Source organism: Bombyx mandarina, chromosome 08, assembly GCF_030267445.1.
Source record: "Bombyx mandarina strain Sakado chromosome 08, ASM3026744v2".
NCBI classification, from domain to species: Eukaryota; Metazoa; Arthropoda; class Insecta; order Lepidoptera; family Bombycidae; genus Bombyx; species Bombyx mandarina.
Genome location: NC_143215.1, coordinates 7,892,988 through 7,909,387, shown reverse-complemented (window position 1 = coordinate 7,909,387; position 16,400 = coordinate 7,892,988). Strand labels below are relative to the sequence as shown.

The 16,400-nt window shown below is 37.5% G+C and overlaps 1 protein-coding gene across 1 annotated transcript in view; it reads left to right on the top strand.

Annotated features, from left to right (window-relative positions):
- The first annotated feature begins 6,238 nt into the window (after positions 1-6,238).
- Positions 6,239-16,400, top strand: part of swi2 (Protein singed wings 2) — a 45,077-nt gene continuing 34,915 nt past the window's right edge. The window contains 3 exon segments of the mRNA XM_028187103.2: positions 6,239-6,529; positions 8,527-8,728; positions 12,186-12,345. Of these exon segments, the coding sequence (XP_028042904.2) occupies positions 6,523-6,529; positions 8,527-8,728; positions 12,186-12,345 (369 nt within the window). The 5' untranslated portion in view covers positions 6,239-6,522.

Below are 16,400 nucleotides of genomic sequence, written 5' to 3'. Positions count from 1 at the left end.
GGGATTCGAACCCGCGACCCCCTTGTGTAGTGACCATGTCACTTACCACTACACCAGACGGCCGTTCAAGCAATGCCGAAAAACATTCCCGTCGTACGCTGTGCCTGATTTTAATTTTTTAGATCTCATATAGTTTACTATCGTAGTAGTCACCGGCTTTCAGTAAAGCTTAGATCGAGGCAGGCTACACTCGATTATAAGTTAGTATTGTTGTAGTACCTAGTTGTTCCCGTTTACATCAAAATATAAGTGGTTATGGAAAGTCTTGGTATTTTGATCCTAATGTTTAAACTATTGAGAAGACAATTCCTATTTTGATCATATTTTGAATCTCATTGGAAACTGGAATTAATTCAAGGCCAGCTTTAATTATAACTAACAATAATAGTATTTAGTATTAAGATCATCTTTCATCTTCTCTCTTATATTTTCATTCTTTAATTACTATTGAATGTATAAGTAGATATGGCTTACCCTATAATTTATCTTGCAAATTTGGAGGGCTTAGAAAAAAAGAGGTAGGTACCTAGCGTAAATTCATTTTATTTTATAGGTTGTCGAGTCATGGCGGGGTTGGATTAGATGGTGCGGAATTTTTGGCAGGTTTTTTGCTGTGTACTATCATACTTCATATTTTGAGCTGCTTCTTCTTACAATTTATTTTTATTAGTTGCTCCGGGTGACGTTGTGTTTATGACAGATTGTCTTCCAAGTCTCTCCCGAAACAAAGAGCATTTTACAAAACAGACGGTTGAGGGTATGATTTCACTATACCTGTCCATTTTTATCAAAACCAAAAAGAAATGTAAGCAATATAAATGTGTAAGCCCTAAGATGAGTCTATTGACTAAAACCAATTAAGAACGAATGAATAAATGACTATAAATTATAAGAAGTAAACATAATTAGAAGGCATTTATTAGTTTTTCGACTTATAACAAATATGATTACGAATTAACAGCCGATGTAAAAAAAGTATATTGCTTACTGTTCGACGGTATGCAAAGAAAAAATAATAGTTTAAAAAAACTAACAAAATACGCTTTTATAGAAAATCCAACAAAAATAGAAAATTAAATTTAATAAATTAGAATTAAAAATATTGCAGATGGCGGCGGCGGCCACGATGAGAACCCTCTCATCGTGGCCGCCGGTAACTACATTATCGATCCTGCGGAAAGAATGGAAAGCAGTAGACATCGCCCCAAACTCGTCATTTCGGATCCTCCCGATCCACTAACGGTTCTTTTAGGTACCTCAAGCACCGGTCACCGTTCTCGTCGAACCCGTCGCTTGCGACGAAGGGCTCGACGAGTAAATTAACCCTCAGACACAGCCCACTGAGTTTCTCGCCGGATCTTCTCAGTGGGTCGCGTTTCCGATCCGGTGGTAGATTCTGCGAAGCACGGCTCTTGCTAGGGTTCGTGTTAGCAACGTCCTCAGGTTTGAGCCCCGTGAGCTCACCTACTAGTTAAGATTCCGCTGAAACAGCCTATCAAGGCCATCAAAAAAAAAAAAAAAGCGCTCATTCATTCGTGCCTGAGCCGTAGTACAGTACGGATCTCTCTGTGACGTTGCTACGCTGTTCGTGAAATATACGCAGCTTACCAAGTTCGGCCACCAGCTCACAAAGTGTGCACTTTTGCGGTTATTAAATTCTCGACGATGACTCATGTTTGGGCTTCCGAAACAAATCTTTCCTCTTTATAATATTAGTATAAGTATAGAAGTATATAGACTACTGATACCATGCACCCCACGCTTTTTTACAATAAAATCATTTTTTCTTACACTAAGTATTTTTAATTTAAATTTATTAAAACTTATTTTCTGTTTTTAGTTGGATTTTCTATACAAGCGTATTTTATTAGTTTTTTTAAACTATTATTTATTTTACATTTTTTAGTTGAAATTCAATTTTTAGTATTTTTTAAGCTATTGCATAGATTTTATCGCGGGCCTTGAGCGCGGTGACCGAATTATGAAATTCCGTAACTAAAATAACCTGACACCCCCACTACGCCTACTATATAGATCGCGTTGAAAACATTCACACGTTGCGCTCGTGTACTAGGTAGTATTTGTGAATAAGCGCGCGGCGTGACGTCGCACTGGATGAGCATCATGAAAAGTCTGCCCATCTCTCTCTCACGCGGTCTATCTTATGAGTGTGAAGGAGACAGTTAATGTTTTGCTTTTGTTAATGTTTATAAATATAGCGTGGTCTTATTTTTATTATTGTTTTAATATTAAATTATTATTGTCTAATTGTAATTGCATAAGTTGATAAAAAATGCTTTGCATTTGCAATAATTTACCGCGGCAGTCCCCGAGTGCCACACGTATTTTTTTTTAAATATTGAATTGTCATCGGTCCTTAATAAGTATACCAAATTTCGAGTTAATACGACGTTTTGAAGGGGGTCAAAATCATGTTTAAAGATTCAGTTACAAACATACATACGTCTGAAGCTAATAAATTCGTATTAAAAAGGTAGTCAATTTGTAAAACTCAAAGCGCAATATGCCTCGAATAATAGAAAAGTAAAAATATAAAAAGAGCAACGGCGGCTTCCTTCCTTATATTTTGAAATTAGCCATTAAACTCAGCACTTACATTTACGCAAAAAAAAGCAAAGATCCGTGTAAATATGTAGCTGCTCTAGTTTGTGGGTATTGTGGCATCTCTCTGTGGAGTAATACATTTTGAATCATTTTTTAGTCTGAAGAAGTTTTCTTCTTGCGTACTTCTTAAACCCAGCTAAAGTGCATGAAGAAATTCGATGCAAAATCGAATAACAAGAGAAACGGGGCGTCACCTGTGTGTTCTAAGTGTATTAGCGATATTTACTTACTAAATGGTATTAGAATCCTTAAAAGAATAATAAATATTCATGTTATAAAGATATTTTGTTGCCGTAGTAACTAAATATGACGCCTAGTCGGGCCTAATCTGACCGCGACGGGGCAACGCAACTTGTCGGATCCCCCGGATTCACTCTCGGTGCTTTTAGGCCTCTTAAGCACTGGTAGCCGTCCTCTCGTCGAATTCGATTACGACGAAGAGTTAGACGAGCGAACTAACCCATAGACACAGCTTCTTCTTCAGATCTTCTCAGTGGGTCCCGTTTTCGATCCGGTCGTAGATTCTAGTGTTAGCAATTTTTCTCAGGTTGAGCCCGTGAGCTCACCTACCCTTCCGAGCATAGCTGGAATAGCCTCTTAGGCTACCAGCGAATAGGTAGGGGAAAAAAACCTGGGAGGGACACCGCGGCAACGGCGGATCCAGGGAGGGGTGTCATGGGGGTCATGACACCCCCCCTGAGCTAGTTCCAGGACTTGAACTAACTTGGGCTAATTGAAGAACATCATTGTTGATTTATTCATTATCTATTGTTATCAAAATTAAATTATAAGTTCTTAACTTGCCCTACGACTATGTGACCCCCTCCTGGCGCCAAAGCTGGATCCGCCCTTGCACCGCGGGATGCTACGGCGAAGGGCGTATATACATTTTCTGTCTCTTTCGTACTTGTGCGAAATAGAGGGAGAATTATTATTATTCGCACGACAATCGTTTTTTGTTCCTCAAATATACCAACAGATTTTTTTTTACGGAGACCCATGTTGCGAAGTCTAGTGTCAACTTTACTTATCTCCAAAGCTCATAGGAAATTTACAAAAACACAAACTCAATATAGTCGATCAATATATGTATAGATTTGAACTCGTAACATACGATCTGTAGGCGCATTTAGAGACCAATTGACTATTGATCTGTCTGATGTGGATAAAATAAAAATTGTGTATTTAAAGGATTACGGTAAAATTTATTGGTAAGTTATGTTTTACGAAATATAAATAGGGTAGACTGAAGATCCTTAAACCGTCAGGCTATTTATTGCCAAGACTTTGCTACTTCTTCAGCTGCTGGTTGCTATTTTTTATTTGATCGATCGATAATCTATCTATCTATCTTCTATCTCTATATATAAAAATGAATTGCTGTTCATTAGTCTCGCTAAAACTCGAGAACGGCTGGACCGATTTGGCTAATTTTGGTCTTGAATTATTCGCGGAAGTCCAGGGAAGGTTTAAAAGGTGAAAAAATATAAAAAAGCTCTGAATTATATAAAAACAAACAATTTTGTTTTTCCTTTGATGTGTCCACCGTCGGACGGATTCCTTTGGTTTGTTTTAAGTTTATTTTATACCAAAGTTTAGGTATTTTATATTTTATCGATTGAGGCACTACGAAGTCTGCCGAGTCACCTAGTAATTATTAAATTATTCTTTAAAATGAGTTCTACTCGCAATGTTGAAATATTTAAAGAAAGAAAAAGAAATAATTTAAGGAAAAATATAATTATTAATTCAGATAGGTACTCTGAATGAATACATTTCTAAGAGACCTTAAAAGATTAAAATATTAATTAATAAACAAAAGGAGGCACAGTTAAAGTGAAGGTGAAGTCGTCTTGGCCTAAAGTCTAAAGCAGGGGACGGCAACGCGGCGCCCCCGTTCGATTTGTAATGCGCCCTCGCTGGACTAATGTAAATGTATGATAGCCAGAGCGATTTATTACTCTTGTCAAACGGCGATATGCAGTAAGTAGTCGGTTAAGTTTAGGACTGTGCATAAATTAACATTTTGCTAACCTTGAGCGTATCTAACAACACGCACGTATTTTTTGTTAGTGTGTGATCGTATTTCGAATAGACCACGCGTAGACCGTGCATTTAAAACTACTACTACACATTTAGATAATTGTTTAAGGACCGGGACCTCTAAATATATCCCTAATTATAAGAAATTAGCTGAAAATATGGACACCACACAAGTTTCACACTGAATTATATGTATCATTATGTATGACACCAACAAAATGAAGTTATAAAAAATCTGTTTTTTTTAATTCCTGTTGATTTTACCTGTTGATTATCTGTAAAAAAAGCGATTCATCAGTGTTCGAATCCTGCAGGCAGGTACCAATTTTTCTAATGAAATACGTACTTAACAAATATTCACGATCGACTTTAACGATGAATGAAATAACATTGTGTAATAAAAATCAAACCCGCACAATTATAATTTGCATAATTACTGGTGATGTCTTGAGTCCGTACGCGTAGGTACCACTACTTTGCCTGTTTCTACCGTGAAGCAGTAATGCGTTTCGGTTTGAAGGATAGAGCAGCCGTTGTACTGTTAAAACTGAGACTTAGAACTTATGCCTCGAGGTAGGGGGCGGAATTTACGTCGTAGGTGTCTATGGGCTACAGTAACCACTTAACCAGGGCCGGATTTAAACTTAATGCTGCTCCTGGGCACCGGAAAAATGCGCCTCAATACTGGAGTTTTACCTAAACTTATAGTTTATATATAATATTTTATTTTTCAAAATTAAAATAAAATTTACACATAAATAAATATTTGTTTTTTTCTAACAATTATAAATTTTGACTAAGGGTGACTCATAATTATATTACATAAAAAAAATCTTTAATAAAAAAAATTAGAAAAATCGATTATTATTTTAAATCTCCAAGGAAATAAATTGATTACCTAAATCATTTTGATTATAATTTTTTACCAAAAGTGCCAAAATTATAATTCACAAATAATGGATGATTTGAATTTCTTGAATTATCAATTAAAAAGAAAATTATTAATTAATAGAATTAATTATTTATATTGAGCAATCTTGTTAGGACTAAAAAAAATATTTATTTCAAAATTTTGTCGCCCTAAAAAATTTGCCGCCCTGGGCACTTGCCCCGAATACCCCTAGTCTAAATCCACCACTGCACTTAACACCAGGTGGGCCGTAAGCTCGTACACATACCTAAGCAATAAAAAAAATAAAAATAGTTAGATAATCCAGTAGTTTAGTGACAGAAATCTACATAATTGCGGCATAATGGCACGTAAGGCACCGGTGACCTAAGTGGCAGTCAAAGGGTTAACAAAAATTTGATAGCTATTGCAAAATATCTGTTTCTTATACCTACCATTCTATGTATACCCAGCCAGGGTAGCATGGAATTATATTAAGTATGCGACGGCAGAAAACATTAAAATTAGGACAAAAAATATTTTAAACCAATAAAAATCTAACTAAACGGATGACAGATTTCGGAAAATGATCAATCCGTCGTGGATTAGATACGCAAATCCCAGATGAATTGATAAAACGGTTATTTTGGTGTGCGATACGGTTTCAGGCTTTCAGTTGTGCTCTGAACGCCGGACGCGTATCACTATCTACGGGATTTTCATGAAAATCGCTCGACCTAACAGACGTCAAGACGTTTTGTAAACTTATATGGTGGTGGTGTATTTTTGCTTCGATTATACGAAAGTTTTTCCTTCACTTCTACAACATAACGTTGTTATGACAAAGTTGAAATTAATGTTTTTTTCACAAAACTTATTTTAGACGCAGATTTGCACACAGAAAATATAATTCTGTTCAATGTTAGGAACTTGTTTAATTTGGCTTAGAAGGCAAAATATCGGAGATGAAAGGTGAGTTACGTTGGTACTTCATTAAGTTCGATTTTCTAAAGGATATTCTGTTTTATTGTTTTACTTTAGCTTTCAGAATACAAACAGTGTAGTGGTTTATAATTAATATTTTTCCATTGACCTGTTATGAATGTAATTACTTGAATCTTACAGAATTACTTTTCTGGTTAGTCTTAGTTGTCTGGGAACTTATATTAGACATATAATGATTTAGAATAATTTATAACTTTTAGTTCAACTAAAAGTTAGAAGTAACCGAGGTCGGTTACTTAATGTTCAGTAAAGTTCACATCACGATTATTATTGTACTTGCGATTGAGACGATTGGACCGGTCCTCGCGGATTGGGTGAGCCGTGACCAGGGATGTCTTAGCTTCCGGCTAGTCTTCACTGGTCATGGCTGGTTCGGTCATTATTTTTGTTGCGTCACTGTTGCACAAAAAACCATTGTGTTGACGAGAAAGACAAGACAGACAGACATGATCGCAGAGTGCTCCGTCTGGAAGAAGCAGCGTCTTGCCCTCTTTGCCCAAATATGATTGCAACACCCACCACCACCCAACACCCTCCATGGTGTTTTCCGAGCGCTATGACATGTTCTTCTTCAAACGAGGCTTGCGGAGAGTACTTTATGGTTGGCAGCGGCTTGGCTCTACCCCTGGCATTGCTGACGTCCACGACGGTAACCACTTAGCATCAGGTGGACCGTAGGCTCGTCTGCCTACAAAGTCAATAAAAAAAATCAAACTAGTTAAAGTTCATAATGTAAAATATATGTTATATAAATTTAAAACCTTTGTTTATTTATCAATCACAACACAAATGACAATTCTGTAATAAAATTGAGGTAAATAATACATTAAAATGACGATTAAAGTTATTGTTTTCCAATATTTTTCCGTACACAATTCCTGTGCTAATATTATAAATAAAGTTGTATTTAATTTCGTAATACAATAGTAAAATAAAATTTATGAATATGTTATTTTCCGTGTAGTTTATTCTGTAATAATTTTATCGAGAAATTAAGTTAAATAATACAGTAAACGTAACGAAGGTCGTTCTTCATGATTTCCTGTAAATTGATTTGTCACGACCACCTTAATACAAATCTTGTATGTCTTGCTTCTGTGTTAACACATTTCCATAAAAAGTCATGGTTAAGGATATTTTTGGAAAATATTTACACAAGCACTCGGTAACATTTCATCAATTATTTTGAATTCGTAATACAAAGATATCATGCTGTTTTATTGTAGTGTGTTTTTTAAAAACATAACATTCTACCATTTAAACTGAAAAGCATAATCGGTTACTTCTCCTCAGAAAAAAACCGCGTGAACTTTTTTTTTTTTGCTTGAATGTGTGGACGAGCTCACAGCCCACCTGGTGTTAAGTGGTTACTGGAGCCCATAGACATCTACAACGTAAATGGGCCACCCACCTTGAAGTTTTAAGGTCTCAGGTATAGTTACAACGGCTGCCCCACCCTTCAAACCGAAACGCATTACTGGTTCACGGCAGAAATAAGAAGGGTGGTGGTACCTACCCGCGCGGACTCTTAATAGGTCCTACCACCAGTATACTGGTAATTTGTCAGTAGGAGGGCCTAATAACAAATTACCAGTGGAATAGTCGAACCTATAACTCTCTTGAGTTTGGTAGGTTCAAGATAGGATTCCTACTACGATAGTGCAAAAGTAGTAGATGAAACATTTGTCTCTGGTTATTGGGTTATTAAAATTAAATTTGTTCAATTGCACCTCAGATCAACTGATATGAATAAATTAAAAATTAAAATTGAATAAATTGTGTTCGATAGATTTTAGGTTTAAATTTTATCTATAAATAACTGAACATGGAAATTGATTTAAAGGACATTGTACAACAGCATCAAGCATTGTAGTCTTAATATAAAGAGTAATAACAGATATTTACTAGTTTATAAAGGTGTAAGTGTATACTATGAATAAAATAATAGATATCGAAATTTACAGATATTGTACAAGTTGTGCTGATCTTTAGCTTAACGAGTGTGGTGATGCCAGGATTACAAGTGCGAAAAAGCAACCAAACCAAGGCTATGGTGCGAGAATCCTGTTTTCTTTCTGACTATTCATTAAAGGCTAAATGTGTACAAATTCATCAAAATCTACGATGCAAAGGGGGCTTTAATGACCAATGGATTAACGGGATCAAGTAAGTTGTCAGCCTGATTTTTATCTCGCTAGCTATCGCTTTTTTTTTTAAATTTATTTAGGGGCTTTTTATTTAATTCATATAATGGTAATTACGGTGTTTAAATAAGAAAAGACGAAATTGCGTTTCTTCTAAACAACAAGAAACAACATTTAATGCCCTTTCTTCAATAATTTTTTAACACACATTTCAAAACGTCCATTAACCGAAAAATTATTTAAACAACTATCAATTGTCATATGACAGATTGACATTCAATCATTCATTACATTCATTATAATATTTATAATTAACACTAACTATATAAAAATTAAGGTTTATTGCAATCCTTTAAGTGAAGAGTTTATTCAGATTATAAGATAATAAAAATATAGATATGAAAAGAAAAGTGAAATATAGTTGAAGTTTAATCTAAAATAGCTTGCTAAATTAAATAAGTTGAGTATTACTAAACTTATTTAATTACTCGACAATTACTAAGCGATTTAACTATAAGCCATTATTATATAAATCAGAACAAAAACAAAACGGGCAAAATGAAATTTAATAGGTACTTTATTTCACTCTTTCGCGTCATATGAGCTTCAGCAATCGGACACCAATAAAGATAATAATTAAAAAGAGCTATGCTAGGGTAACTTTAATATTCGGTCTATAGTTGTTTATGTAAGCTGTGCATAATTTTTACCATAATAACCATAGTATGTAAACAAATTAAGTTATGTAGATCCACATCGATAATATTATAATATTATGTTGTTCTGGAAATTCCGTAGCATAATACAAACATTAGCACAACAAAGCCCCAGTATATTTATAATAGTATCTCAACTCAACCTTGTCCGAAACTTAGACATCGGGTGCTCGCGAAATCTCAAGCCTTGTTATTTCAAAGGACTAGAGTGCGCTGTCTATTGAAGCTCTTCTCGTGATCGGAGGTGTTTGTGACGTGGTCGCGCTGCAACTCAATTACATCGTCTTCAAATTGGAGTCGTTATATTTTACACGCTTAATTTTTTTTTTTTTTTTATTGCCTAAAAGTGTGGACGAGCTCACAGCCCACCTGGTGTTAAGTGGTTACTGGAACCCATAGACATCTACAACGTAAATGCGCCACACACCTTGAGGTATAAATTCTAAGGTCTCAGTATAGTTACAACGGCTGCCCCACCCTTCAAACCGAAACGCATTACTGCTTCACGGCAGAAATAGGCGGGGCGGTGGTACCTACCCGTGCGGACTCACAAGAGGTCCTACCACCAGTAATAATCACAAGAGGTCCTACCACCAGTAATCACAAGAGGTCCTACCACCAGTAAAAAATAATTTGTGAAGATGAGCCTGTAACGAAGATTGTAGTGGATAGTTCTACGGTGCAACATCATGAAACGCAACAAATATTACGATGCTTTGTTGTTCGAAACGCGCTGTGCTTATAAGAGATGCGAGCTCCGTGACTGTGACGAGCCGCGTCCTGGTTTGGTGTCACTCGAGTGCGGAACCTCTAATCTCAGCGTGCTGTCTGTCAGCTCAGCGTGCTGTGCTGTCAAGGACGTCTCTATTTGGGGTGTTACCTAATCGCGTTGACAGGAGTGAGTTGACGATGCAGGCTTTATTCTCGGTGGTGGTTCAGGGTGACTGGAGAGATTGAGGTGGCGCGCTGCGTTAAGAGCACCCTAGTGGCGCAAAGTCCTACCCGGCATGCTGTTTCTGGTATCGCCGTATGCCGATCACGATTGCCGACCTAGTCATTCTCACCGATTCAGACGCCGCAACGGTTTGGTATGACCGTACACCAGGTTGCTGTGTTGACTGCTGTTACCCCTCCTACTGTCCGGGTTCCGGGACTCAGACATGTGTAGAGCAGGGGTGTCGTTTAGTGAGTAGCTACGTTACGTTCACAGACCATGTGCCCCCGCGGAAGTAGGATTTCGTAGAAAGTTCAACGTCCGGCCCACAAACAAAGGAAGAGAATTCGCACTTTAAGCTTTTGAATTATTAATCAGCATTTCCGCCGTATCGATGATAGTCTGCCTATAAAAGATCTAGCAAGAATTACTAATATATATTTTTTCGTTTATTTATAAGCTTAGCTGACGTTTTAGTTAATAGTCGTATTGGATTATAGCATCGATAAGCATTTTATTACGAATGAGATCGTTAGTGTTTATCATATCAATATTTTTATATTCGACAATTCGTTTGGTGCCTATAAACTAATCCAACTTTTGTAAATCATACTACTAATCTCCGTAAAGCTTCAAAGATTCAATATTTTTCACATCATTCACAAATCGTTGTTTATTGAGAATAAATAATGAATATTAAAATAAATCTAATATATAAAATTCTCGTGTCACAGTTTTCGTTGCCATACTCCTCCGAAACACAAAAATACATACAATCCTCAATTTTCATCTTTCTACGATCAACCCTTATTTTTTATTTGCTAATTAAAAACTTTAAATTTTTTTGCGAGAATTTTGTTTTTATTTTGTCATGACGTAGAATAAAAAAAATCATATTACTCTGAAATTTTTACCCCTCTACGATCAACCCCTATTTTTTATTTGTTAATTATAAACTTTAATTTTTTTGGCAAGATTTTCATTTTTATTTTTATTTTGTCATGAATTAAAATAAAAAATCTGATGTTACTCTCAATTTTTCATCCCTCTATGATCAACCCCTATTTTTTGTTAATTATAAACTTTAATTTTTTTGGCAAGTTTTTTATTTAGTTTTATCATGACTTAAAATAAAAAAAATCATATTACTCTCAATTTTCACTCTTATACGATCAACCCCTATTTTTCCATCCGCAATAAGGTTGCAAGATGGCAATCAAATATTATAATTGTAGTACGATAAATTCTTATTCAGAGTTTATAATTTCAAGTTCCTTTAATTATGATTTTTTTTAAATTGAATTTGATCTCCCGCGCTCGCCGGTCGACTACTGATCAACTATCAATCGATCAGCTATCCCCACCAGGTGTCACCACTGATCCAGCAAACATCACGTAGTAGGGATGGGGACGAAGCCGGTCTCCTGTCTTACTTACTCACTATACATCATAGATTATACACTTAATATATTTGAGAGCTATACAATACTATACATTTTTCAGCCATGTTTTGTTGGTTTTATTTGTGTATCAATAGTATGTTCAGTAGGTCTGAGAATCGGCTACTATCTATTTTTCATACCCCTAAGTGAAAAGGGTTGTCCACCACAAACATTTATTTTTTATTTTAATTTTTTGGATATATTTTTTTGTTTATAATGAGGTATTATGTGGTTAAATGAGGTTTTTATTTCTACAGTAGAATTTCCCTAGAAATCTTATTTAAGGCAACACAACGTTTGCCGGGTCAGCTAGTATTATATAAATTATTATAAATAATTTAGTCACAAATATTAATTAATTACTAAATAATGTATTTATGTTTTTAGGTACGAAATAACTCACTTAACAGTAACTGAATGGCCTGGAGAGTGCTTTAATGTTGGACACCTTCATCTTCATTTCCCAGAGCTGAGGTCACTTGAAATTGTAAACTGCACACTCTTACGAACATTCAAGGGCTATTTTCGCAGTGATAGTAAAATAGAGGTACATTTTTTTAAATTATTTATTCTTTTCAACACTTTAACACTGGCTGTGGTCTACAATTTTTTATTTTACTTTTTTATTTATAGTTGTATATGTATGGTACCCATTGATATAAGTTTATCTTTCGATTTCCACGAGTTTTTTTTAATTGCTCTAATGGGTGGACGTACTCACAGCTCACCTGGAGTTAAGTGGTTACTGGAGCCCATAGACACCAACGTCTTAAATGCGCCACCCACCTTGAGATATAAGTTCTAAAGTCTCAGTATAGTTACAACGGCTGCCCGACCCTTCAAACCGAAATACATTACTGCTTCACGGCAGAAATAGGCGGGTGGTGGTTTTGGACTTTGGCGGGAGTTTGTACTCCGTATGTTTGTTTGATTGTAAACGGATAGCTGAGACAGAGAACCGAATGTGGATCACAGGTACATGAACAGGTACCCTGTATCGGCGTATCGAGTGATGACGAACTTCTAATCTTGAAGATTAGCATAATTTTATGTTAGTTATAACTTATCTAGCACGTGCTCACGTATGACTTCTGGTATAGTTGCATGATCTTGTCTAACAATGGATCTAGCACCTCGACAAAGTTCAACGAGTACGGTGAAATGTGCTTTTGTTGCTACTAGCGTTCGAATTTGAAACGTTAAATAGCATCGATCTGGATCTATAAGGATGTAGGGTATCAACGGCGGTTGACTTTTGGGTGAGCCACGTCAGGGGTGGCATTAGTAGTGGATACGATAAGGGAGTTCTCATGCCGCGTCGTTGTTGCGAAGTACCACGATATAGACTTAATATACTTACGGATAATAAAATTACGAGATTTTGTTGACAGTCACGTCAATTCACGTTTCTCACGTGTAACTAACTGTGTTGCGATGGCCAATCTAGAGAAGTGGAACTGTATGATTGAGAAGGGGTTTATGGAAACTAGACTCGCATATGTCATGATCGGGCTTATTCATTTTCTAGAAAGTAGTATCAGAAGTTAATACTAGGGAACACTTTACTTCCCTTACAAATCATGGGATAGAGCTTGCCAAAGTAAAACAGATCGCAGACTGTGAGGTTATGCACTATCGTGCCAGGATTTGTCTTTGATCCTCAAAAAAACATAATGATTATTAAAAAATACATCGATAATATAATGTGATATCATTAACAATTCAACCTGATCGAACAATTTATTACTAACTAGCTGACCCGGCAGACTTCGTAGTACCTCAATCGATAAATAAAAACCTAAACTTTTGTATAAAAAAAACGTAAAACAAACAAAACGAATCCGTCCGACGGGGGACACATCAAAGGAAAAACAAAATTGTTATGTTTATTAAATTCTATGCATTTTCATATTTATCTACCTTTTAAACCTTCTCTGGACTTCCACAAATAATTCACGACCAAAATTAGCCAACTCGGTCCAGCCGTTCTCGAGTTTTAGCGAGACTAACGAACAGCAATACATTTTTATATAAATAGATAAATACAATAATTTATACACCGCTTTTACATCATTCTAAAATAAGTCGTGACCTTTTTGTGAGAGCTGACTACGGTTCTTGTCTTACGCAATTCTAAAATATTGTTGTAAATAACATAGGTTGCGTACCTAGTAGTTTTGTAGTATTATTTTAGCTTGTATTGTTTTTAATGCAGGGCAAATAATGATTCTTCCTTAAAAGTATACGAAATATCGATAAAGCAGGATATTGACAGTCCGCACGGTCAGGTACTGCCATATTACATGATGTAGGTAGTCATGGGCTCCAGTTTGAATAGTGAGATTTTCATTATACTAAGACCGTTTTAATGTGAGAAATTCAATAGTTATTAGTTATTAACTGCATTGATAGTTAGCCGTTACTGGAGGCCACATAAATCACGACGTAAATGTGTTTTTAAGACATAGATTGAGGTGTTTCTGGATAAGAATAAGAAGAATTCGAACTAGAACGCATATTCGCTAAGTAGCAGAAATAGGCAGATCGGTGTTACCGTCGCCTTCGAAGAGTTAGACAGCCATCACAATGTACAGCTGAGTGTTTGACTTCATCTGAGCACTGGCGTTATTAACTCACTCGTTATTTTTTCTCATTGATTATTATTATTAAGAATTTCTCTTAATATTTACAATTTGACATATCTAATGAGAAACTCTTAGTATTTAAGGCAAATGGATAAGCAACGCAGCGCAACTAATTATTTAGTTTGCAGGTACTGTGAGGAGAAGGAAGCCCCTCCTCTTACTGTACGACATTCTTTACGGATAGAGGTTCAAGGATGATGGGTTTTTTTTTAATTTTTTTTTATTGCTTTGATGGGTGGACGAGCTCACAGCCCCCCTGGTGTTAAGTGGTTAATGGAGCCCATAGACACCTATAACGTAAATGTGCCAACCACCTCGAGATATAAGTTCTAAGGTCTCAGTATAATTACAACGGCTACCCCACCCTTCGAACCGAAACGCATTACTGCTTCACGGCGGAAATGGGCGGGGTGGTGGTACCTACCCGTGCGGACTCCCAAGAGGTCCTACCACCAGTGAATCTAATGGTCCAATGGTCCAGTGGTCTAATTAATACAGTAGATTTTTAGTCATCTTCAATCTAAATGGTTGTTTTTTTCGCACAAATTACCGGAAATACAGGTTTTCATATAGTTTACACTGAAAATAAGTTTTGTAAAGAATAGAAGTAATCGTTTTTAAAATATTTTCGTAATTTACTAATAGCAAATTATGTTACATGCATACGAAAATAGCTATGCCTCTTTGTGACATTTTCATTCTCAAGTCGATTTTCACGAACGAACCTTAGGAAAGAATATAAGGTGCCTTTGGTTCTATTAATGAACATTTTGCAGTTCCGATTGCATCGCCTTACAGTCCGGACGTGTTTTTACGAGAAACTGTCGCTGCCGTCGCGATCTTGTGTCTTGAGTTTCGCTGCATTGTCGTTGTCGCATCGATCGCGGCATTGTTGCGAATTCTTGACGCACTATCGCTGGCGTCGCGACCTTGGGTCGTAAAAGCAACTCGAACTTGTCGATTGTGCATTCGTAACGACTTCACATTATCACCCACTCATATCATTTATTAAATTTATTTATTTATTCGGCGAGCAAAACAGTCTCTTTCGAGACTAACCCCCCGCTGAGATCACCGCTTGTTGTGGCATTCTCACAACCCAGTGGGGCCCCACCTTCCCAAACTCCACCCCAATCCTAGCCGACTGCCGTTTTCACGGCAAAGGCACTCCCCCCCCTTGGAGCTGGTAAAGCTCAGGGGGTGAACTCCTACTCAGGGGACTCGCCTTTCGGCGAGTGTGCCTTAAGTCCCGGGGACGCCCCCCCCGGGCAAAAACGTAAGATGGAAGAAGAACTTTTAGGGTTTCTCGGGTTACTTGCCGAAAAGTACCCGGTGTTATCCAACCTCACGGCCGAATTCGCGGCCTACAGGGCCGCCCGCGCGAGTCCCGCCCCGCCCGCGTCCCTCGCCGCGTCATTTCGAGCCGCGCAGTCATGCCCCGCCCCCAAACCCAATTTGAGCGCACGTACGCACGTAGCGACTCACGAAGCGCCTAGCGCCAACGAAGCGCCTAACGCACCCGCGACGTCATTCTCGCCAATATCATCCGTCGCGTCGTCGGTAATAATTAACTCAGGTTCAGACTCCGATACCGGATCGGAGATGGACTTCGAGTCCGCGACGAGCCCGCAGCCCGGAACCTCGGATGGGTTCCAAACGGTAAAACGCGGGAAAAAACGTACTCGCGCCGTGGAGTCCCGGAGCTCCACGACAAAACAAACCAAGTCAGCGACTGCCTCCCGTCCGCAGGTAGTCGTGACACCGGAGTCGGACTCCGGCCGCCGCGCAACCCCACCGCCGCGTCCCAAGCCCGCATCCGCGCAAAAAACCGTCGCCCCGCCCCCGCTGATTCTCCAGGAGAAGTCAGCGTGGAACCGCGTCTCCCAGGCCCTTCAGGCAAACAAAATAAATTATACCCATGCGCGTAACGTCGCGCATGGGATTCAGATAAAGGTCG